We start from the raw sequence: 22,521 nt of genomic DNA, 5'->3' as shown, positions 1-22,521 counted from the left end.
CTGGGCAGATTTACACATGTCACATTACTGACTGATTAAACCAAACTCCAGAGTTTTCCTGACTGACACTTTCAAAGCTTGGAGTGATTATTTTCTCCACACATCTGTACCCTAAATCACCTGTGGCACATCCCCTCCTCTCAGGTCACCTCCATTTCACCTGAATAAAACCAGCAGCTGTAAAAACGTGTAAAATGAAGCTAATATCCAGCAAAGGTGACTAATATTGACCCTCACTTTGAGTAGTTAAACCACTTCTCACGGTTTAGAGCTCTTCCTGTTGCCTGGAAAGGGGCAACTCTGACTGTTGCTCAACATTTCCCAGTGATTTTTTTGGAATGTTTGGGTTGATGCAGGTACGTGTGCAAACACTCCCGCATGCTCCTCTTACGGTAATCGAACCCTCAGTTTCTTGGGGAAAGAAGCCAACTGACACCACAGCTGATGAAATTATTTGGACTTCAGTTACAATTTAACATTACACATTAACTGACATTTAATATTCCTGAAAGATGCTCTCTGACCGCAGAAGAAAACCTTCTTTCGTTAAATACTTTGCTCTGCTGCAGCTGTGATTAATGCACACGTGCGCCTTTCAAGCTAAACCAGCACCAGATCAAACATGCCTGAAGGAGAGAGTATTGGCTGGCATGACAGAGCGGCGGTGTGCTGGATCGTGCCAACGCTTTCCCCATTTCCAGTCAAAGAGAGCTGATTTAACTTTCACTTTCGCATGCACGGCTATAAAAGCAGCTGCAGCCTGTCGTCCTCACACACCTGCAGAAGGAGCCCAACTCACAACCCCAGAAAGAACCAGAGACATGGCCTCCCGGGCTGCAGCGCTGCTCCTCCTGGCTCTCGTCTGCATTGAGTTTGCAGCAGGTAAGCAGGAAGGGGGATTTCAGTCTCCTGGGTGCATTGGGGGCAGGTGTGTGTGCACGTCCTCGCCACTGGCTCTGACACGTTCTGCATTTGTCCTGCTGCAGCTGAAGTTGTGCTGGACTGCTGTAAGACCAAAACCTCCAAATTCTTCCCACTTCAGAGAATCCAAAGCTACAGGATTCAGGATTCTGGGACCGGCTGTGACATCGACGCTACTGTGTGAGGGTCAAACATCAAAAAAAAACCTCCGTCCATCAATCGGAGGTCATTGGGTGGAACTCTTCTTTGCATTCTTTCTTCTAATTGTGTTTCTCTTCTGCATCACCAGCTTTGTGACAAAGAATGGACGCCACCTGTGTGTCTCCCATCCCAGTGAAGAGAAGTGGGTGAAGAAACACATTGATGCTCTGGAGAAGAGGAAACAGAAACAGGCTGAGGTTCAGGTACACAACCAGCCTAAATAGCTCTGTTTCTGTCCCAGCGTTGAGGAGAACTGCTTCAGATTAGCATCTAATACCTGGTTTGCTATATTTGCAGGTGGAGTGAGTGATGGAGGAAGAGCTGGAGAGCGCTTCAGAAGATGACAACTGGAACATCATTGGCTGTCGTCATGATCTCATCTCATTTGTGTGACAAATGGTGTGAATCCCAAATCCAACTGTGACTTTGTCCCTCTTCCAAGTTCATTTAGGCCATTTATTGCTGACAGGGACGAACAGTGAGAGTCTCACTGTTTATTTAAATAAACCAAAGCTGCTGTTTTCCAGATAATCTCTTTTACTGGAGGTATTTTGTATGTATGAGCTGACATGAGTGACAATAAACGTTTGATGCATTGTAAACTGAAGTGGCAACTTTTTGTTACGACAAAACTGAAATGCACAATATTTTCATTTCCGAGACACTCAGACATTACACAAAACTCTAAATCAATAATGTGTTACCTAAATTACCTCAGCTAGTGTATTGCTAACTGGGATCAATGGTGAAAGTAAAACTGTTTTTAAGTAACACACCAGTAGAAGCTGGAGTTTTATAATACTCAATGTGTTTTTATGGGATGTTTGTGCACGTATGAACTGACTGGCAGTTAAAACAATGTTGATCCTTTATCGTGCGCTTTTTTAATACAGCTGAAACTGAAATATACATTTTTTTATTACAAAGATCTTGAGATGTTATTTCACAAAACGGTGCAGTTTAGCTGCGATGCTGTTTGATGAGTTGGGAAAAAAATGTGTTTGCTTTTATTTACCTCGATGGCTGTTGTTTGGGTGTGTTTGTGAGTTGGTAGTTTCCTGGTCAAGCGCTCTAGCTTTTAATTTTTAAGCTTTATCATGATACAGGATCAACAGACTCATTGTGACAAAGCAAATATCGATCTGGCACTTGTGTCACTGCTGGAGAGACACGAGGTAAAATAAATAAATAAATAAATAAATAAATAAATAAATAAATAAGTATTTGACTCTTCATGTCCACTCCATTTGATAAAGTTTAACAGTGAACTGCTGTTGTGAGTGCAAACAGAGCGTTGTTGAAAGCTGGCATCTCTGAGAATCTGAGAAGGAGAAGTGCTGAATGTAGTTCCTTATGTAATGTCTGCAGCAGCTCTGCTGGACCCTTTGTCCTTACAGCAGCAGCAGCAGAGTCTGGGCAAGGTCAAAAACGCAGCTGCCAAAGGTCATGCTGTCGTTTCCCAGGCAGAATTCAGAGTTTCCCAGAAGTCACATGGCTCTACAGCCAAAGCAACGCCACTGTAGAGCTATTTTATTTTTGTTCAATGATCTACTTTTGCATACATTAATTAGAAAGTTTGAATGCCAACACCAGTACCTGTTGCACCTGAACTGAACAAACATAGAGCTTAAAAGTGGATAAGATAACATCGCCCAAGGGCATCTAGGATAAGAAAATTTGTGCTTGACTGACGCTCCCTATATTGACTCAGTCACACTCTACACGCAGAAATATAACATGAGCAAGAAATAATTTGCTCTTTTTTATTATTTGCTGTGAAGTGTTAACAAGTGTTAGCAAGTGAGGCTAACCTGCACATGCCAAAAGATAAACATAGGCCGGTTAAACATTATTGGACACAGACCGGAAGGTTACAGTAATAAGTATAGTAAATAAGTAAATGTATAAGTAACAACTGGAACACACACAAAGAAAGAACTGACAAGCCTTCAGTCAACATTATTTAAAAAGCCAATGTAGCTGTTACTACGGTGGATGATTTGGATTACTCTTCTAATGCTCTTCAGGGAAGGGAAATGATGCCCTTCAGGCAGCTCAGTGCTCGGATCTGCAATAGCATGTTTATTCCGGTAAAACTGTCCTCTGTGTACAGGATTCCTGCCCAGTTTTCCTCTCCAGACAATATTTCAAGTCTAACAAGGACCGGGTTTGAACCCAGTGAAGAAAAATGGAGAAGAGCCAAGGCATTTACAGGAATCTGAATCCTTCTCAAAAAATGTGAGCCATCTTAGTGGAGGCAATAGGAACTGCAAGCAAATACATATTCACAAGGAATGTTAAAGAAAAAGAGTCAGCTTGTTAACAACTTCCTGATTTCTCCATGTGTGGCGGGAAGAGAAAGTGAGAATCTCTTAGGTTTATATTCCACTGAATTCACTAAGAAACACTTCCAACTTCTGTAGAAATTAGAGTGATTCCTTTTAAGTGATGCATTTTTTGTGGGTTTTTTTTCCACACAGTGAGGTGACTAACAGAAAGGTCAGACGGGTGTAGAGTGGTGAAGGCGTGCAGGGACACCAGGATTTTAAAGAAAATCTGGAGATTCAGCCTGAGGGTGAAGCTGGGCCTGCTGGAGAGACACAGCAGGGTGCCATCTGCATAGCAGTGAAAATTAATGTGAATATGGAAGGTATGGTCAAGGCGTAGAGGAGAGAGCTCTGGGGTCACGGGGTTAAAAAGGTCATCATTTCATCTGCAATGATGCCGTTTATATCAGTATATGGTTGTTTGGTGCTTCTGAGGGTTAATTCAGTAGCTACAGGATGAGTTCAGAGATTAGACACATGCTCCTGAGGTGGGAAAGTGATCTGACCAGGAGGTTGTTGAACTCTTCTGGTTGCTTCCCAAGAGCTGACTGAGGCTCCCTTTCAAAGATAAGTTAATACAAAGGGGGTTTCCAGCTGGGTGCAAAACCTGTTTCACTTTCCAATTCCAAGCGTTGCTAGAATGGAGTGAAAATGAGGAGACCGGAAGTGGGCTGGACAAGCTCTGTGTACAAAAGCCGGCAGGGCCGAGTGACAGAGCACAGAACAGAACAGGCATCTAAAGCGCGTCTGTCCAGGCAGCTAAGGAAAAGACATGGCTCCATCTGGTGACGCTAAGCTCCTCTTCTGCATCTTCTTCATCTCCTGCTGCTGCCTCACAGGTGAGCTCACACAAGGACATCATTGCTTCTGCAGTTCTTTATTTTCTTCTAATAACGGCCTCTTCCAGCACTGTGCAAAACAAGATGTGCGTTTGGTGAAAGTAGCCAAAAAGGGAAATGTGCTCCACATATCAGTGAGAATCGCTTCCAGTCCGTCTTTAGTGGACTGGGAGGGTCTGGAAGTTCAGTGCGGTTCCTTTCCTGTCGGTGGAAGCTCCACCTGCTATTGTCTGCTAAAGCTAAAGGTTTACCGCCGGCAACCACCGTGAATTCCAAAAGGCGACGTGACGCAATTCGTACAGCTGCCGGTTATGACTCACAACTGTCTGAGTGTGTGTCTGTGTGTTGTCATTGCAGCATGTAGTAAGGCTCTCTGCCAAGCTGAAAACGGGCCTAAACCTCAACGCAATGCTCTAAATGTTCCAAAAAATCCACGACTGTAGCTTGTAGTTCTTACGTTTTGGGCTAATTTTGAGTGTGACGTCACAAACCTGATGGTGATCTCCTCCGTCCTCCAGTGACACTGGCAGAGGTACCGGTGGACTGCTGCTTGTCGGTGGGAAAACAACAAGTGATTAAACATGCGATCGTGGACTACCACCGGCAGGTGGCCGGACAGGGCTGCAGCCTTAACGCCACCATGTAAGTCCCCACAGCGCCCGTGGGTCCCAGCAACCCTCCCAATTGCAAACTCACAGCTCCTCACCTGTGATTTGGTGCCCATTGCAGTTTGGTGACCAGGCGTCAAGTGCGGCTGTGTGTTCCCGCCAACGAGCAGTGGGTCGAGAAAGTAGTGGAGCACGTGGAGAAGCTGAGGGCGCATTGCAGGAAAAACAAATACAAGGTAGCTTTTCTTTACATTTCAGCATCAAAGAGCTTTCTTTGATGCTGTGAAGGAGCCAACATTGATGTGATTGTGTGTCCACAGAAGCCACTCTGCAGCAAAATGATGTCCAGGAACTGAAACTGTGAAGTCCAGAAAGCACAAATGCACCTTTGGAAGTCTAACGAACAAACCAAGACAGAACAATCCAGTAACAAATATGTCCTCATATGTATCCGATATCAGAAGTGTGTTTTGTATTTGATTTTTAATTTGTGGTGAAAATTGATTCTGAGTTGATTCACTGAAGTTAAAGCGCTGCTGAAATATATATTTAAATGTTAAACTGAGGAAAAATCATTTTGTAGCATTTGTTTCTTTTCCTGTGTAACTTCAAATAAAGTCTTTTCCCTCCAAATGTTGAGTCCAGCATCATCTCTGTGTTTTGTCGGCAGAAATGAGCCGATTCGTTCTCTTTCTCTTCATTTGAAATGAGTAGTGGGACTCTTCTGTTTATCATCATGTTGCTTGAAGACCAATATTTGAGGTCAGAAATGTCTCAGGGAACCAATTCTGGGGGGTGACAGTTGTGTCTGAGCTCGCTCATGAGAATCCTTTCACGCTGTGAACGCAACGCGACCCTTGGATGGTGTGTCTGGCCTCCACCTTTAAGGCTTTAGCGCCACCTGCTGGCAGAAAGAAGATGTGTCAGACGATGAACAGCTGCTGGTCTGTGGCACTGCTGAGGGGCGACTTAAGTGCTGCTGGCTGCTCTCCAGATGTTCTTTGATGGAGGAAAAACACCGAACAAAAGACACGTGAGCCGTTTTCATTTGTGACCACATTTGTTAATTAACATCCATAGTAGATTTTGACAGTGTTGTACATACACTTCACTTAGTCTGGACACAGAGGAGCAGTGTCACGGATGTCGATGGCATGTACAGGCATGAGGAGAGGAAGAGGGACCACACCTTCTTCTTTCTCCTTGTCGTTCCTGAAGCAAATTTCAGCGGATCAAATCAAAGGCGAATCTGTCATCAAAGCCGTGAACCTCGGTTACTCTGAGTTTAGATTTGATGTTTCGTTCTAACCAATGAGCAGCGAAACCTCCACCCGCTGACGCGGCCGACTGTCGTACATCTTGGTAATATTTATGTATAGAACTCTCTGACAGAAATCAATCATTGAAGATTTTAAATATATTTACAGTTCAATGAAAGCAAGGTATTAGATCATTTAAATGAAATAAAATGACTGTACATGCTGTACAATAATGCAACAAAAAGAAAATTATAATTCTTTCCTATGTGCATTTTTTTCAAAAGTACACAAGCATTCATTTATATAATAAATGTACATTTCCATTAGCATTTTCGTAAACTGCGATATTTGGATCTGGCACCTACAGTAGATACGCATAACACCGATTAAACTAGATCGTTTTGAATCTAAGGCCACATTTCATATCAGGACATATCACAGCACTGTCCACATGTTGGTCTTCACCTTTAAACCACAAAAAATATCATTGTTATATCTCTTTCTTAACAACAATTCAAGAAGCTCCGAGGATGTAAACCTGAATAAAATGGATAGCATAATAAAATTCAATGTGCAGACAAATATTAGGTCACTATGCCTCAAGTGTCCAACGGCATAATTGTCGAATTTATGCTGAGTTCAAGGCATAGATCCGTCAAAATGCAATGCAATACTGATAAATAGCCATTCACACTGTTGGCTTTTCCTGGCTAGCCTTTGCTTTCGTTGGAAATGTTTCCGTTAGACGGGTCAGTAACAAAAGAGCTCGGCACGGGTAAGCATTTACAGGAGGTACCAAAAGACCGATGCGCACAGGTGCAGCCACGTGCATGAGTGTGTCCTCATTAAGAATGTACTCAAACACAACTGCAGAGGAGACGCTAGCGAGGTTACATAAAAGCAAGGTGCAGCTAACGACGGTAAATACTGTACAACTAACCTGTCCCTCTGTGAACAGACCTCTCTTACGCAGACGGGCCATATTCACACATGTAAGCAAAGACCACAGCTTCACGTAAGCGCATGTAGGAGTGTCTTTGGGTTTGTCTCTGGTCAGTTTTTTGGTTTTGGAATGGATGCATGCACACCTTTCTGGATGTCTCCTTGAAGCCGAGTGCATTTTGTGTCTATACATCTTCATCATGTTATCTTTCTGTATCATGTCTTGGTTTGTGTCCCTTGGGAGGATTAGCTTTCTCATCACTGTCCGTGTCCAGCAGAGTCCTGGCTCTCCTCCATGCTGTTGAGGGTGACATAGACGATAGGAACTAATCCCTTTACGGAGCCCCGGGAGCAGAGCAGCCAGTCCGGGTCGGCTTTGTGGAGAACCTGCATGACGTCCCCTTTGCTAAAGCTCAGCTGTCCTGGTTCAGTGGCGATGTGGTGGCACAATGCTCGGACGTCACTGAAGATAGATGATATGGAAGAAAAGTCAGTCAACAGTACCACCTGCTGGCTAAATGGTCCTACGTAAAATATTAGCATACCGGGCTTTAGCTTTGGCTGGTGGTGTGGCTGGCACCGGAGCCGTCGGTGTGCTTGAAGGCTCTGTCTTTTTTCCAACTCCAATTGTCTGGGCCACATAGTCAAGAACGGAGCGATCCAGCGAGAGCCAACCTGACGGTGCTCTGAGAAAGAGGAACGTAATCACGTGAGAATGTTTTTTCACATGTTCTTTCTTCTCATGACATTGTTGAGCTCAGCGGGTGCTTTTGGTGAAATTTATAATATGTGAGGCGCTACAGTATTCAGGCTCAAATGTTTTCTATACTGGAACAATGTTTTGCTTGTTATGACACCATCATCAACCTTTAACTTAAAACCTTGAGTTTACCTGGCTGAGGGACATTTAGTCTTCTCTTCAGCTCCATCCACTCTTGAAGGAGAACCACCAACTGCTCCAAAGAGCCTGCCCCAGCGCAGACCCTGTCCCTTCAGGTGGTTCTGCTCCTGTGCCGGAGCTTGATCCCCTGTGTCTGAAGCCTTCGGTGGTTTGCTCTCCTTCTCCTGGTGGATGATGGATTCTGGAGGGCTGCCCATCCAGGACAACCTCGCTCTGGATCCAGCAGACTCAGCGCTGGAGCTGCTGCTGCTTCTATGCCCCTCCTCTTTTTGGCTTGATTCAGCCCCCTCCACTACTCCCTCTCTGGTGGGTGGCAGCTGGCTGTGCCGTCTCTCCAGTGACTTCTTCCTCTTCTCGTTCCTCACAAACTTTGCGCCGTCTGTGGACTGGTCGATGTAAACCTGGGAGGACTGCATGAGCTGGTACCACCATCCTGCCTGTTTCTCTTGTCGCTGCCGTCCTTCCCGAGCCACAGCGACCTCTTTGTTCTGCCCATCACCACCTTCTCCTTGGCTCTCTTGCCCGACACCTTTCACTCTCTGTGCACTCGCCCCCCTCTCCTTCCAGAGGTTACTAATCCCCGCCTCCATCAGTGTTTCTCTGCTAACAGGCTTGACTGGATTCCCTGAGGCTCCACCTCCCCTCGACCCAACGCCTTCCATCCTCGGCCATGTTCCCTCTCGTCTCAGCCCTGCCCTCTCTTTCTTCACCTCGCTGCTCGGGACTCTCACTATTTCGCTCACGGTGGCGCTCCATCCTCTCATGAGTTGGAAGGTGGAGCGAGCGGACTGGTCCGACCTCTGACCTGCCGAGCAAAGCTGCTCCTTACGACGGAGCTGCTCCTGGCAATTTTGGAGGAGGTGCGGTTCGAAGAGCAGGTCCAGGTCAAACGGAAGGAGCGACAGAGGCTGGAGGAGAAGGAGGAGCTCCTCAAATAGGGGGTGACACCCCCCCTGTGACAGGGGGAGGAAACCCCATAAATTGTAGTGTGCTGCAATAATATCTGTGTGAGACAAAAATGCCGCGTTACAAAAAGGCAAACTCTCAAAAATCGCACACTTAAAAACACTCCATGTTACTCTGAAGAAGCAAAAAGAATAAGTGTTACCATCGTGCGTGTAGAGATGACTAAACCAGAATTCCAAAGCCTTTAAGCTGAAAACACAAGAACAATTTTAACATTGTGGTTATGATTACAAGAAGGACAACAGCAGCAAAAAAATGGGATGAGGAAACAATGGCTCACTTGAGCAGGCCGAAGATAAAGGAGTTGAGTCTCATGCTGTGGTTTGTGAGCTCAGAGTACTGGCTCACTTTAGAGAACAGGCTGTGGAGAGTACGCGTGGAAGGACCTGAAAGAGACAAACCGTCATTCTTCTAAAATAGAAAATAAAGATATAAAGATGTATGAAGCTGAGGAGATCTGACACCACAGTAAACATCAACCGTGCTCTCACCCAGCTGCGTGGAGGCCTCCACCAGGCTCCAGGGCTGACATCGCCTCTGGCCAATGATTAGGTCCAGAACATATGGTTTCAGGCCGTCCTGCAGGACCTCATGGAGGGCCGGGCACAGGTACTTTAGGATGAGATGGCCCACATTGGGACTCACCCAGCTGTTCCCTAGTTTAGCCTAGAAAACGTGACATAAGCAGAGAGTAATCAACAAATCAGGAATCTGTGATGTGGAAAACCACAAAACGGACTCTTCATGACTCTTTTCCAGTTTAACATTCAGTACAAATCAGTACAAATCCCCAATAAAACGTTAAAAAGATTATCAGCCATCAATCAAATCCGCCGAGAGCTCCTACCTTCACATCTGGGTCTCTGCTGGTGCCAAAATGTGCCACAATCAAATCCACAGCTGTGTTCACGGCTTTCACCAAACCTGAGTTGAGAAAATATAAAGAAATAAAATAGGCCCGACAGAAGAAAAATGCCTTTCTGCTTCATGTCGCCACAATTCCAATCAATCCCAAATCGGACAGTGAACTGGTGAAACCTCCAGAGCGAGCCTCACCTCTCTTCTGTGCCAGGTCCACAGATATGTGGGTCTTCGAAGAACCCCCGGAGGAGGAAGAAGTTGAAGCGTTAGGGGAAAGGCAGAACTCCTCCGGAGGTTTTTCAGTCAGAGAGAAGTAGTCGGGCTGGAAGTCACCTAGGCTCTGCTGCAGCCTCCCCGACTGGCCCACTGGCGAGACAAAACCAGCATCAGCCCCACACGGAAACACAGCAGCGTGGTTTCACATCATGTCCCCTCACAACCACACATCTGTCTCAACACTCAAATTATAGGCACCATTGAACTGGCCGACACCTTGGCCAAGAGGGGCTGGAGGAAAATCAAACACATTCCGTCTTGGCGGTCGTGGAAAACCTCCGCTTCTGTGTTCCAGGCTACTACTGTGACCCCCTGGGACCCTCTCTACCCCCAGAGGGTTCCTGCGACGGTACTCCCTCCATTTGAGAGCCTGTGGAGAAAGGTGGTGTGCTGTTGGGGAAGGGAGGTATTAGGGTTAAGGTCACGGGCCGTGTTGGGGGTGGCGGAGGAAATGGCAACAGGGAGGAGACGAGAGAGGTGAGAACACAAGGTGAGCGGAAAGGATGAGTCCATGCAAGAAGGGAGGGAAGAAAGAGAAAAGACAACAGTGAGAATGTGCAGGAGGTTCCCCTCAACAGCTCACACAAATGCAGCTTTTGCTCTCTAATCAAAGCAGGAAAAAACTGTTTCACTGTTTCAGATTGGTCCAGAGTCATTTCGATTAAAAGGGAAACAAACCACAGAAATAAAAACTTTACAGAACAGAATTCTGGTTTTGCACTCAAAATGACGGAATGAACACAGATAGTTGAAACTTTGAGCGGTGCTCTTTGATTCATGTAGTGATTATCAACATAATGTTGATATTAGCATTAGCGGAGAAAAATCCAGTTGCTTTTCACGACCTACCATTATGTGTTCTCCCTCCTGGTCCTGAATTTCCCCCCATGTGAGTTCCAGAGTCCAGACAAGCCAGCGGGCTGAGTGTATCACTGTCGAGCGCAGGCAAATTGGTCAGGGAGCCATGGTGGAAACAGTGTCCGTGCACAGCTGGCAGCGTCGGCGGCACCATCCCTCTTTTCACCCCCAGTGATGGAGGTGGAGGGGTGGCTGGTAACTGGGATGGGCCCCTTGCATGCTTCCCCGTCACTGGGGTCTGCAGTGGGCAGGAGAGCGCATGTGACGCCTGAGGACTCGGGGTGCAGGTTGAGCACGTCGAAGAGCCGGTTCCCCCCTGGAGCCGCTCGGGAGAGTAGCTTCCGAGAGGGGAAGGACGAACTGAGCCAGGAGGGGGCGCTGCTGTAGCGGCAGATTCCTGACACTTGTGCATATTTTCTGTGACGTCCACACTGTCCGTCCCAATAGGAGCTCTGGGGTCAGAGCTTGAGCTGGATTGGACCTGCATCCCGGAGACCTGGCCTGTGGGCTGGGGAGGAAGAGGCTTTGGCTGTGGAGGCTTGGTGGCAAACTGATGGTGGAAAGTGAAAGGTTGGATGGGGAGAGTGGTCGGCCGCTGGTCCTTCCTGTAGCGGACCACTGTCAGGTGGGTGTCAGATGAGCTCGAAAGAACACCTGGATAGAGAGAATACATACAAGACTGTAGAACAAGTGCAATCAATGCAATGAGGGTTTATAAATATGATTAAAAATACTCTACTAAACTACTACCGCCTCAACACTGTAAAAAGCAGTGGGGTAGTTACTGAAGAGCTGTTATACTTAATAAGCAATAGATTTAACTGAATTGAAACCAAGATTAAAATCAACCTTTAGAAAAACATTTAAGGCATTTTTTTTCAGTTTGCTACAAAATGACATTGAATTAATCTCTAATGAGTTAAAATGAGGGCAGTTTAATAATAAGTGAGCAGAGAATTTTAAAATTGAATGAGCAACTGTTTAACCATGATTATTTCTTGTTATGCCCGATTAACTAATTCATCCAGGGTTAAACCTTTTAGTCTTAAACTACAGGAATAATGATTATGGATAAACATAAAACTGCACAGTCATGAGCCATAAAAGCCGTCCATCTTTATCTCAGACAAGCAACCGACTGGTAAACAGCACTGACAGGCATACAGGCCCATGTGCACGTGTGCACACACGCGCCCACACAAAAACAAGTACACACGCGTACAAAGACACACGCACACAGACACATATTAGACCTGAGGCAATGCGTCAAGATGGACCCCAGCAGGGAGAATCCATTTCTGCTGTTCCATGTGTCGTTTTCTGTGTGTGTGTGTGTGTGTGTGTGTGTGTGTGTGTGTGTGTGTGTGTGTGTGTGTGTGTGTGTGTGTGTGTGTAAAGATCCAGAGCAGCGCATGACATGCAGAAGCCTGGGTGACGTCGGCGGTGTTGCACAAGCGGTTTGTCACCCTGAGCCATGCCCACCAAAGTCACCTGAGCTGGGTGCAGTGATGCTGTTTCACCAGCAGGGGGAGACGTACGGCTACTGTAAACCAGACAAGGATTGTTGGAAGCTGCTACACACCCATCACTGTTTCTCTGCTATATGTGCAGCATCATCCCAGTAATGTTCCCTGCCCTCCACCCATTATTTTCTCCTCTCTCCATTTACTATGCACTTCTCTCATCCTGCCTCCTCTTTTTCTCCTTTCACACAGAAATCCATTAGGCCTTTTCTGTGCATCTCTGCTGCTCCAAGCTAGCAGCATTAGTGAGAGAGCGGCTTTCTCACTGCTTTAAAGGGAGCTTGTACACTGCAGTGAAGCAGCTGACTTGAGTCAAATATGATGAATAATACATGAAGAGAGAAGCTGGATAACCTCTCATTATAATCTTAAATCATAACAGTCTACGGGACACACCTCGTCCTTAGCAGTTGTAAAAAAACACGCAAGTTTTGTATCTCTGTGTGGGAAAAAATTACAATAGCTATGTTACTATGTCATTAATAGTTACGGTTGAGTAAATGAATAATTGTCCCTAATTACCGTCACTTAAAACATTGATCTGTGTGGTTTAGATTTAGTCCAAACCTTTCACTTGTCACGTTTCAGAAGCATTAACTGATGCAGAGCCGATTCCCATTTTAGGCTGTTTAGCCTAAATAATTAGTTTAACGACATCTGTGCAAGGAGATTTTCTCTGGGATTTAGGGTCAGGGAAACAGCTGGAGCTTTCTGGGATTGTCCACTATAGTAAACACAGTTTTCCCTGTTCCTGGTCTTAATCCATTGGAATTCCAAACATTCACTTCTTATAGGTGTGTGTCCCTGTGTCTGTCGGCCTTTGCAGACACACAGCAAGCAGCTGGAGACTGACCTCAAGTTCCTGGTGGGCATGTCTCTACGCACTGAATGTCAATCATATTTCTATAGATGTAGCTATAACGGCTGAGAATCGTTCCTATTCACAGCACCTTTCAGTGAAGTAATGAATTAAAAACAAGGTGACAGCGTATGTTCACGGCTCCCTGTACCAGAATAGCGTTTTAATCAACAATACGGCGTTCTTCATGGCGATGCAGGGCTCAGCGGGAGGTTTCTCTGCACCTTTATGTCTTCTCTAGGCCGATTGTTATTCAGAACATGCTTGACCTACTTCTATCCTTACATACCATGTAAAGACAGGCCCTCTGCATCACCAAAGACCATACTTGTGTGCTTCGAAGCGACCCGACAAACTGTTTTTTGTATATGTGGAAGACTGCAGGTCATAAGCTTACAGCCCCAAAAAAGGCACGCGCTTGACTGCAGGATCTCCCGACACACTACTTTTTGTTAATGTACTCATTTATTAATTTATCCATCCTCTACCCAACATCTCGAGACTGTACTCTGGTTAAATAGGACGTGTACCTTCGGCCCTGTTCTCCACATCGCGCTGTCTCTCGATGCTGCCCTGACTATAACATCTGGTAAAGGGTGTGGGCGTCACGCTGTGACCTTCAGCCTCCACGTGTTGCTCCAGGATCGGCGAGAAATCAGCGGAGGAGTGTGACTGGGCGGAAAAAGTGGAGGAGAAAGGGTCTGCCGCCGCCTTCATTGACGGGGATGCCGGGGCCCCTCCGTTCCTGCGTTTGCTCCTCGCGATCTCTGCGAAAGAGGTGACACGCGGGGGTGGAGGCGGGGCCTGAGCGGCGCCCTCGCTGAGCCGCACGGGGCAGCTCAACATCCGCTCCAGAGATCCCAGCCGAGGCGACGGAGACTTGTCCAGGTTGCGGTCGTAGCTGCGAGAGCGAGGACGACTTCCAGAAGAGGTCCCTTCTCCGACGGCACAGCGGCCGACCAGAGGTGGCGAGATGTTGACGTACACCTGACCTTTCATCACAGCAGGAGCAGCTTCAGTCCCAGCGGCTGACTGCTGTTGACCTTTCCTGTTCTTCTCCTCCTCCTCTTCATTTTCTCCATCACCGTTGTCGTCATCATCAGACTGCATAAAGAGAAATCAGGGCAAAATTAAATAACAAAACTCTCCACACCCCCCGAATCGTAGAGGTCCAAGTATTGAAAAGAACCTTCAGACCTGCACTGAAACAAAAACCTTCATTCATTTCAGGGGACACTTGCTGAGGGATGGAAACGGTCACGAGGTCTGATGACAAAAATAATCCCGCTGCGTGATGTCAGATACCACCAGACAGTGACTGAGGTCAGAAACGATCCCGCACCACAGATGAATCCACCCTCGCCGTCAGCGTCACGGGATCCTTAACCCCGCCATGACCGACTTCCCTGTGATGCATTTGCATCTCCACTTCCTACCTAGATTATTATATTTGTTTCATATCTGGTCTATGCAAACGTTTTTAATGCATTGTCTGAAAATGAAATGCCGTGTCAGTTTATTTTACTCCGTGGAAGGCGGGGCTCCTTACTCACCCTAATGGAGCCTCGGTTTCCACTTTCCTCCTCGTCCTCGTCAGCCCGCTGCCTAAACAGGAAGTACTCACTGGGCTGCGTCGGTGTGGGGCTGCTTTTGCTGTGTTCATCCGAGCAGCTGTTGACCGAGGAGCCGGCGGGACTCGGAGAAGACTGGGATGAAAGATCGCAGGTGACGAGCTTGTAGTAGTTCTGCGTGGCGACGACCAGGCGAGCCTGACTCTGCAGACACGACGCCAGGTCTCCAGAGGACTCCGAACACAGAGGGTGGTAGGAGTTACAGTTGGCATCCAGGTCAAGAGCGCCTTGGTGCTCCGCCGCACAGGAGCAGGTGGAGGAGGTGGACAAATGGGGTTCGTTAATGACCGGGAAGGTTGTGTGTTGTTGTACGTGGGGCGGTTCGGTTGGAGAGGTGTGCAGGTCCAAATAGAAAGCCCCTTTGGTTGTGTGTTGCTGATTTCCAGGTAGATCAGAGATGGAAGAGGTGCAGGAGCGGTCAGTGGAGCTGTTGAGGTTGGTGAGCCCCGACGCTGGCGCCTTCTCCGGGACGCTGTTGTTCATTTTGCTGTAAATGGCACTGAAGTTCACGAGCACGCCGTCAGAGCTGTTGCAAGAGGAGTCGCTGGCGTAGTCCTGCTGGCTTCCTGAAAAGGGCTCAGAGAAGGTCTCGGGGAAGTGCTGAGGGTAGTTCTGAGAGAGAGCGCAGCAGGAGCAGTGCTGGGTGGACGAGCTTGAGGAGTACGAGTCCATCTTGCTGCTTCTTCCACACCTGATGGAATGATCTTCATCTTCTTCGTAATCGCCCCAGTCGTGCTCCGCGCAATCCATGGACATGTTCGAGCCGCTGCTGCCGTGGCGCCGCTGGACATCAATCTCCGCGATGTCCTCTAGGTCCTCAAAGTGGTTGGACAGAGCAGAGGAAAGGCCTCTGAGGGACTCCCGGCTTCTTCCACTCAGTGAACTGTGCAAAAGAAAGGGCTCGGGTGTAAACCTGAGATCATGTAAGTGAAAAGAAGCCATCCCGTCCTCAAGAGCTGAGCTAGTGTCACTGTGGAGGTGAAAGGAGGAGTCTTCAAGGTAACCGCTGAGGTTGTCACCATCTGCATCTTCCTCTTCGCCCCCATCATCATCATGACTCAGCAGGAACGGATTGTGACGGAAAGGGTTCCTGTTCCTCGGCTTGGCTCTGGGTAACGTGTGAGCTGTAAGCAGCTGGTCCTCTGAATTACTCGAGGCGAAAGAAGAATCATCGCTTGTGGTGCTGCCACCTCTCCCGCTGCTTTTCTTCCCTCGATCTCTGCTGAACGGGGCCCAAACCTCACCGGAGGTCTGAATCAGGCTGCCGTACAGCAGAGCCTCTCGTTGGAGGACATCTCTCTCGGGAAGGGAGGTGGTGCGGCTCAGTCCGAGGTTCTCAGGTGGGCTAAACGGGTTGCTCCTCTTCAGAGAGGCTCTGGCTTCAGCATTTCGAGCAGCTGAGACCTGGCAATGCACCAGGGGGATATGATGCACGATCAAGGTCTCGCCAGACAACTTTGTGGGGCTGTCCATTGTCCAGAAGAAGCGGGTGGGTGAGACCAGAGCAGAGGGATGCCCTGCGTGGGTGAAGGACGACGGGCCTTGTGCTGCTGGACGTATTCACGCTGTGCTTGCTGGGTCTAGCGCTGCAGGGCTGCCGGGGATTTGGAAGGAAAGGTCGGGAAAGTCGACGCCATGATCGGAGCGGTACATCTGCAAAATAGGAGCAGACAGAGAGGCGGGGTGTTATTAAAATCAGGCAGGAAAGTTTCTTATTAAGCATAGAGTAACTTGAAATTATGTGCTACTTTTATTCCCTGCCCCCCCCCCCCCCCCACACACACACACATAAACACGCTACAGCTGACACTTAAACAAGACTCTGAGCTCATCGTCATACCTAACCCAAAATAAAAGAATCACAGAGCCACAAGACACCAGCAACTGCTCTCACACACATGCTTGATTCATGCACTGTCCAAATATAACACACAACCTGCAGATGAGGAATCACCATCTGCTCATGCATCACACTGTGGTCTGTAATTTATGCAGTTAAAACGACCGTATGCAGCATACTGATAAAACCCAGAAACCCTGCACGATGTGTCAGGGTGCAGTAAAAATTACCCAGACAATTAGCAGGTTCGTTGTTAGCAAATCTGGCTGTTTCTCACAAACAGAAGGAAACAGACTCGGTATAAGCAATTGTAGCCACTTTAATCTGCAGAGAAAATCATTTTAAGAATGATAAAAGGAGCTGGATTAGCAGTGCAATTGGCCTCACTTCCTCTTCTCAGTGGCTGATGACCTCGACCAGACTAGCGCTGACAAAGACTTGGTGTAATCCCTGTATTATGGATCCTTATCAAAGATAATTCTCCATGGATTTGGCTGATGAAAGCTCTTCTTTACTTGTACTTTTACCTCAAATATTTCTGTAAATGGCCAGAGGGGAGAGAGAAAGAAAGGCGAGGAAAGATTTCCAGACACGAGCATAAAAGTGGAAAAATTGGCAGAAAATTAGCCTGAGAAAACAACAAATGCAACCACAAATAACAAGAAGCCAAGCGGCCAACAAGCACACTTAGAAGTGTTGCTCCATGATCAATATTACATCTTTTTTTTGCCAATATAGATAAGGGCCATCTGAGGCCACTGACTGGGTGCAAACGCAAACACTTGTACGATGCAACAGGATTGCAAATACACAGACAAGTGACCCATTAAGGGGGGGCAGATTTCCCTCTGTGGAAGGTTACAAACCGTAACTCTCAACCTTTCAGATCAAAAACGGCCCAATCTAAAGTAACCCTGACGTAGCTGTAAAGCTCTCGCCCGTTTTTTGTCAATTAACAGAAAGAGATTCAACTCATATATCAAAGTGACATCATGGAGGACGTCAATGACGTCATGTTAGGCAAAATAAGCTAAAACGACTCAAATAAAGGCGGTTTCTGTGGCTCATCTGCTGCTTTGACTGTGAAGAGGTGGTAGAAGGTAAATACTTGTAAGACTAAAACAAATCCTGAAAGTCTGATGGTTCCCGAAAGTGCAACGTGCAAGAAAAAGATTCCACAGAGAGTCCCAATGACGTTTAGCCAGAATTAAAGCCAGACAAGGGAAACTAAAATTAGTTTAAGAGATTAGCCACAGGGTCAGGCTGGCTGGGTTATGTAACCTATGCTCAGACCAAACAGCTGACGTTACAGCTGGCTTTGGTTTTTTTAAATACATATTGTCCTGATATTGCTTCACTATTATGACTGCAGAGCAGAAGCTGCAAAACTAACTGGCTTCAGCTAAACCTCAGTCAGATCTGGCAATTAATAAATAAAAGGATACAACCTCAAAAGATGTTGGGTTTCTTTTAAGCCCTAGTTTTTTATTTCCTCGTTCGGCACTTTACATTCTTTAACCACGAGATCACCGTTTACTTCATTGTCTAGATCCCAAGCTGTATGACTGCGGACCAGATATTAGTATTCAAGACACACAGAGATTTAAACTGGGAAACTCCAAACTTGAATGGGACCACTGAATAGCCAGTATGGCCCCCCCCCCCTCCCATTATGTCCAACCACCCTGTGAGAAACATTCCATCTTCTGAAGACGCAGAGGAATAATCAGACTTGTTCCTGAACATTTATTACTCTACACGCACGCTTCCCTGAAGGAACCGCACACAGAAAGATGTAAAGATTGGGCTCTTCTGCTTTGTCCAAGTAGGTCGGCTTCCAGAGAGGGCGCTCACCAACACCCACCACTGAGACCTGTTATTAGCAGGTCTGCAGGAGACTGCAGCAGGCGAGGGGTTAACAAGAACCAGCGGCTGAGCCAATCACGTTTCCTTTCCCACGCAACATCAGAAACCATAGCTACAGCATCAGCCAGTCAGGGAGAGCCATGCTGCAGGAGGAATCAGGAGGAATCAGATGAAGGAGCCAGCAGGGAAGTGATCCGAGCAAAATCAGTAGTCCAGGCAACCTGGCTCCAAATAACAGGTCAACAGAAGGATGGGACGCAGATGAACCCAGAGAAAACCCAGATGAGGGAAAGAAACCGGGTTCCTTGACAGCGCTGTCCGCTTCCATCTGACAGGGGGCGAGAAAAGGGAACTATTTATAAACCTCACACACAAAACGTGGGGGAAAGGGGGCGGAAGAGCGTAACAAAGGACTTCCTCCATCTTATTTTATCACGACTGACGGCTGACATGTTGACCTGCAGTTCCAGTGAAGTGTGTGTGTGCATGTTGCTCAGGAAATAACAGCTCCTTTTGATTTACACACATTCAGCAGGGCTTTAAACTGATAAACAACATACTGGAATCAATGTGTACAAAACTGGAAATGAATGTCATTAATTATGCTTAATACTGGAATGACGGCCGGTGAGTTACCAACTAGACTGACCCTCCAGCGGCCGGCTGTGGAGGTAAGTACGCTTAATTAAATTAGGAGTGATTCTAACCTTGACCTTGATTGCAGTAGATTTAGAGAGTCGCTCCCCTTTTCCCCTCACCTGTCCTCCAGCCTGACCCGAGCGTGAAGGCTCTTGCGTAACAGTTAACCTGTACGCTGCCGCCACTCAGAGCTACTGATGTTAGCCATCATGATCCAGCGCCCCCCCCCATCACCGTTCTACGTACGTATTCAGCGTCACACATCTTTACTCCCTTCTGCCTCCATCACTGTCTCTGCTGCTCTTTGCTGTTCATTGTTGGAGGCAGATGGATACAGGCTGACTCAACATTCTATAACGCTAATCCCTTTGGGACAGCTCGGTGATGCCCCCCCCCAGCGTATATGCAGGGCCTGTTGCTGCTACAATGGACCATTTATCTGGTAGATCTTCTTCATCAAGATGAATATTTCTGCCAGCACCTCTGGAAGCACAAAAATCATCCTCGGTTGCATCAGACTTAAAGTCTGCTCATACTAAAGATGGAGGCAGTGTTGACGTTAGTTCATCTTCAGGTCCAAACTTGGATTTTCATACATAGTAGTTTGCTTCGCTCTCCCTATAATTTCCAAAGTGGTTCCGGTCCTCACCGACTGGTTTCACAAGGCTGGCCTCAGTGATCAGTGGCCCACATATCGATCGTGTCCCTGCGGCTCTCGCTGCTCTTTAATACTCAAATAAATGTGCACAGATTCCAGACACAGGCGACATTCATCAGCACAGCATTTTGCACATACTGTGCTCTCAAGCAGTCGCATCAGTGGATTTTAATCAGGGAGGCGCTGCAGGCAGGGAGCCGCTAACAATGAATGACAAGCTGGAGATCAAAAGCTGTGTGTGTGTGTGTGTGTGTGTGTGTGTGTGTGTGATAGACCTGCAAAAAGAAAGCTCCACACAGACAATGCCCCTATTTATTTCTGCCCAGACCTAGTGGGTCAGAGCCAAGGCCCGACACTGTGACATCCCTCTGATAACAAAGCCAATCAAAGCCAAGTATTTGATGGGAACCATCGCTGGCAATGACAGCAAAGCAAACTAAAGTCTCAGTTTGGCTGAATCCATCATGAACCCTGAGAGAAAACACTCATTATGTTCACCGAAATGACACAAAGGATCTCCTGGTCACTGATACGATCACGACTGATTCATCTGACAATCAATTCTATAGCTGATCAATTAATCCTGCATCCAAGAGGGAAAAACACAGGCATCAAAGCCAATTAATAAACTACATTTGTAACTGTTACGTCTTGCTAGCTTGCTTAGAGAACTAGACAGATATTCTCTATTAAATGGAAACTGGATGATAGAAAACTGGCACTAAAATTATGATCTTTAAAGTTTGTGGGAGCTCTAAAACACTTTGTTCGCAAATCAGAACTATACAGCACATGAAAAGACAGTAAATATCCACATCCGGCAGGCCCACAGGCCTCGGTTATGTAACACGGGACAGATTCCAGGCGTGAGAAGGGCAGCGGAATACAGAACAAGCATGTCGCCTGACAGGCTGAGACGGTGGTGTTTCTGACTGCTGCTGAGCCCGGTTGAAAACTGGACCCAGCAAACCTTCATTAATTTAAGCTGATGCGAGAAAAGGCTCCGATTTATACAGGCAAAGCCTGGAATTGAATCAACTCCTATACATGGAGCGCTGCAGGCAGGGATACACTCTACACAGCTGAGACCATTCACACACACACACACACACACACACTCATGGACAGTCCGGAGTCTCCCATCAGCCTAATGAGCATGTTTTTGATTTGTGGGAGGAAACTGTAGCGCCTGGAGAAAACACACAGACTCTTTCTGTCCTATTCAATTACTGCCAGTAATACATAACAGTATGTGTTTGGTGTTTTGTTTTTTTAAATTAAAGTAATTGTATTATTGCAATAAGCACGAGGAAAAACAGCACAATGGTGCTTTTATTGTTATTCCTCTCCTACAATTTTAAGTTGTCAATAAAAAATGTTGAGGGGAACAAGGCAGTGTTGTTTGCAGCAGACCAAGCTGCAAATTGTAGCTGAAAACAATCAAACTATCCCTACACAATAAAGGTCGGGTGTGAGCTCACGTCCCAATGACGGGTGACGTGCTCTAAATCTCAATCCGCACTGCGGTTACCGCAGAGACAACTAGTCCCCACTATCACCTATTACAACATTTTACCTTGAAAGTTAGTATCTGCGTTGTTTTCCTAGCGTTTTCGTTTCAATGCTGACTAACATGCTAGAATTCCTAGACACTGAATAGTTCAAGCGTGTCGCAGAGTAGTTATGCTTTTATTTTTTTGATTTCGGTCAGCGGAAGTAGCGTCTAGTCTGCGGCCATTGACGCTGATGGTGTATCTGTTTTTTGTCCATTATTTTTAAAAACAACAGCTGCTAAGGCTGCATATTGAACAGTCAACACAGTCCAGCATTAAATAAGATCAGTAAAAAGAAAAGTGTCGCCTGTATCCATCAAACGTGCACGTCTTTTTACCCTCTCCATGATGAAAACATCACCGCTTTTGTGTCCCCGCCGCTATAATAAAATCACGACCACCGCCAGTCTGGCTGCCTTTTTCTTCATTCCTTACTTTGGACGAAAACCATCTGGGCGTTTAAGACGGAAATGGGCCGAGGAGAAGACAGTATCCCGCACAAGATGAGGCTGCGTGCTTCCCGTCATGACCGAGCGAGGAGGCATCTTTTCTCCTCTCCGCCCGCCTCCGTCGCTTCGCATCCCGCTTCGCCCAAACGACGCCAAGAAAATCCGGATTCCTCTCACTCACCTTGTCCCCGCCTGTCGACAACACGTCTCGTCCCGATTTTTAAAAAGGCCAAAGTGGCTACAGATGGCAGAGCTGGTGGTATTCCTTGACGTGCGGGAATATCGTTGTTGGGAGCGACTGCGGGACCAAGCGCGGCGGTGCGTCGCCGGATGGGCGGAGTGGAGCCGTGCGTCAGCCTGAGGTCACACTCTGGTCCCACACCGGATTATCTAAACCTGGGTGGGACGGCCGCCACTCGTTGAACCATTATCCTCGCCTAGAATCCAATTTAGCTATAAAGACTTCAGAGGAATGACCAGAACTACACACACTGCCGTCCACAAACAGCACCGTGCGCTTTGTGGACAAAAATGAGGGAAGACT

General features: G+C 47.0%; 3 protein-coding genes across 8 annotated transcripts; 2 read left to right on the top strand and 1 right to left on the bottom strand.

Annotated features, from left to right (window-relative positions):
* The first annotated feature begins 771 nt into the window (after positions 1–771).
* Positions 772–1,724, top strand: ccl19l1 (c-C motif chemokine 13-like). The gene is given in 4 exon segments (NM_001280054.1): positions 772–882; positions 987–1,101; positions 1,211–1,325; positions 1,420–1,724. Coding segments are annotated over 4 exon segments (300 nt in total). The 5' UTR covers positions 772–821; the 3' UTR covers positions 1,429–1,724.
* A 2,408-nt stretch (positions 1,725–4,132) lies between these two features.
* Positions 4,133–5,529, top strand: ccl19 (chemokine (C-C motif) ligand 19). 2 transcript variants are annotated; one of them, XM_029828951.1, is made up of 4 exons: positions 4,133–4,288; positions 4,807–4,930; positions 5,018–5,132; positions 5,220–5,529. In XM_029828951.1, exons 1-4 carry the CDS (start codon positions 4,222–4,224, stop codon positions 5,250–5,252), a joined length of 339 nt encoding a protein of 112 aa, XP_029684811.1. In that variant the 5' UTR covers positions 4,133–4,221; the 3' UTR covers positions 5,253–5,529.
* Positions 5,530–5,937: 408 nt separating this feature from the next.
* Positions 5,938–22,514, bottom strand: rusc2 (RUN and SH3 domain containing 2). Of its 5 annotated transcripts, none has more exons than XM_029829594.1 (13): positions 22,159–22,514; positions 14,895–16,625; positions 13,872–14,445; positions 10,951–11,613; positions 10,318–10,491; positions 10,021–10,191; positions 9,812–9,888; positions 9,456–9,630; positions 9,245–9,350; positions 9,107–9,153; positions 7,990–9,001; positions 7,643–7,783; positions 5,938–7,560 (listed from the first exon to the last, which is right to left on the bottom strand). In XM_029829594.1, the coding sequence occupies exons 2-13, from the start codon at positions 16,443–16,445 to the stop codon at positions 7,356–7,358; spliced, it is 4,896 nt and encodes a 1,631-aa protein (XP_029685454.1). In that variant the 5' UTR covers positions 16,446–16,625; positions 22,159–22,514; the 3' UTR covers positions 5,938–7,355. The 5 variants fall into 5 exon arrangements, with proteins under 5 accessions (XP_029685454.1, XP_011614220.2, XP_029685453.1 ...); XM_011615918.2 differs by having other exon boundaries at positions 10,300–10,491; positions 22,159–22,512; XM_029829593.1 differs by lacking the exon at positions 22,159–22,514 and adding an exon at positions 21,867–22,148 and having other exon boundaries at positions 10,300–10,491.
* Positions 22,515–22,521: the final 7 nt, after the last annotated feature.

Source organism: Takifugu rubripes, chromosome 21 (genome assembly GCF_901000725.2).
Source record: "Takifugu rubripes chromosome 21, fTakRub1.2, whole genome shotgun sequence".
Taxonomy (NCBI): domain Eukaryota; kingdom Metazoa; phylum Chordata; class Actinopteri; order Tetraodontiformes; family Tetraodontidae; genus Takifugu; species Takifugu rubripes.
This window is presented reverse-complemented; position numbering and strand designations above follow the sequence as displayed.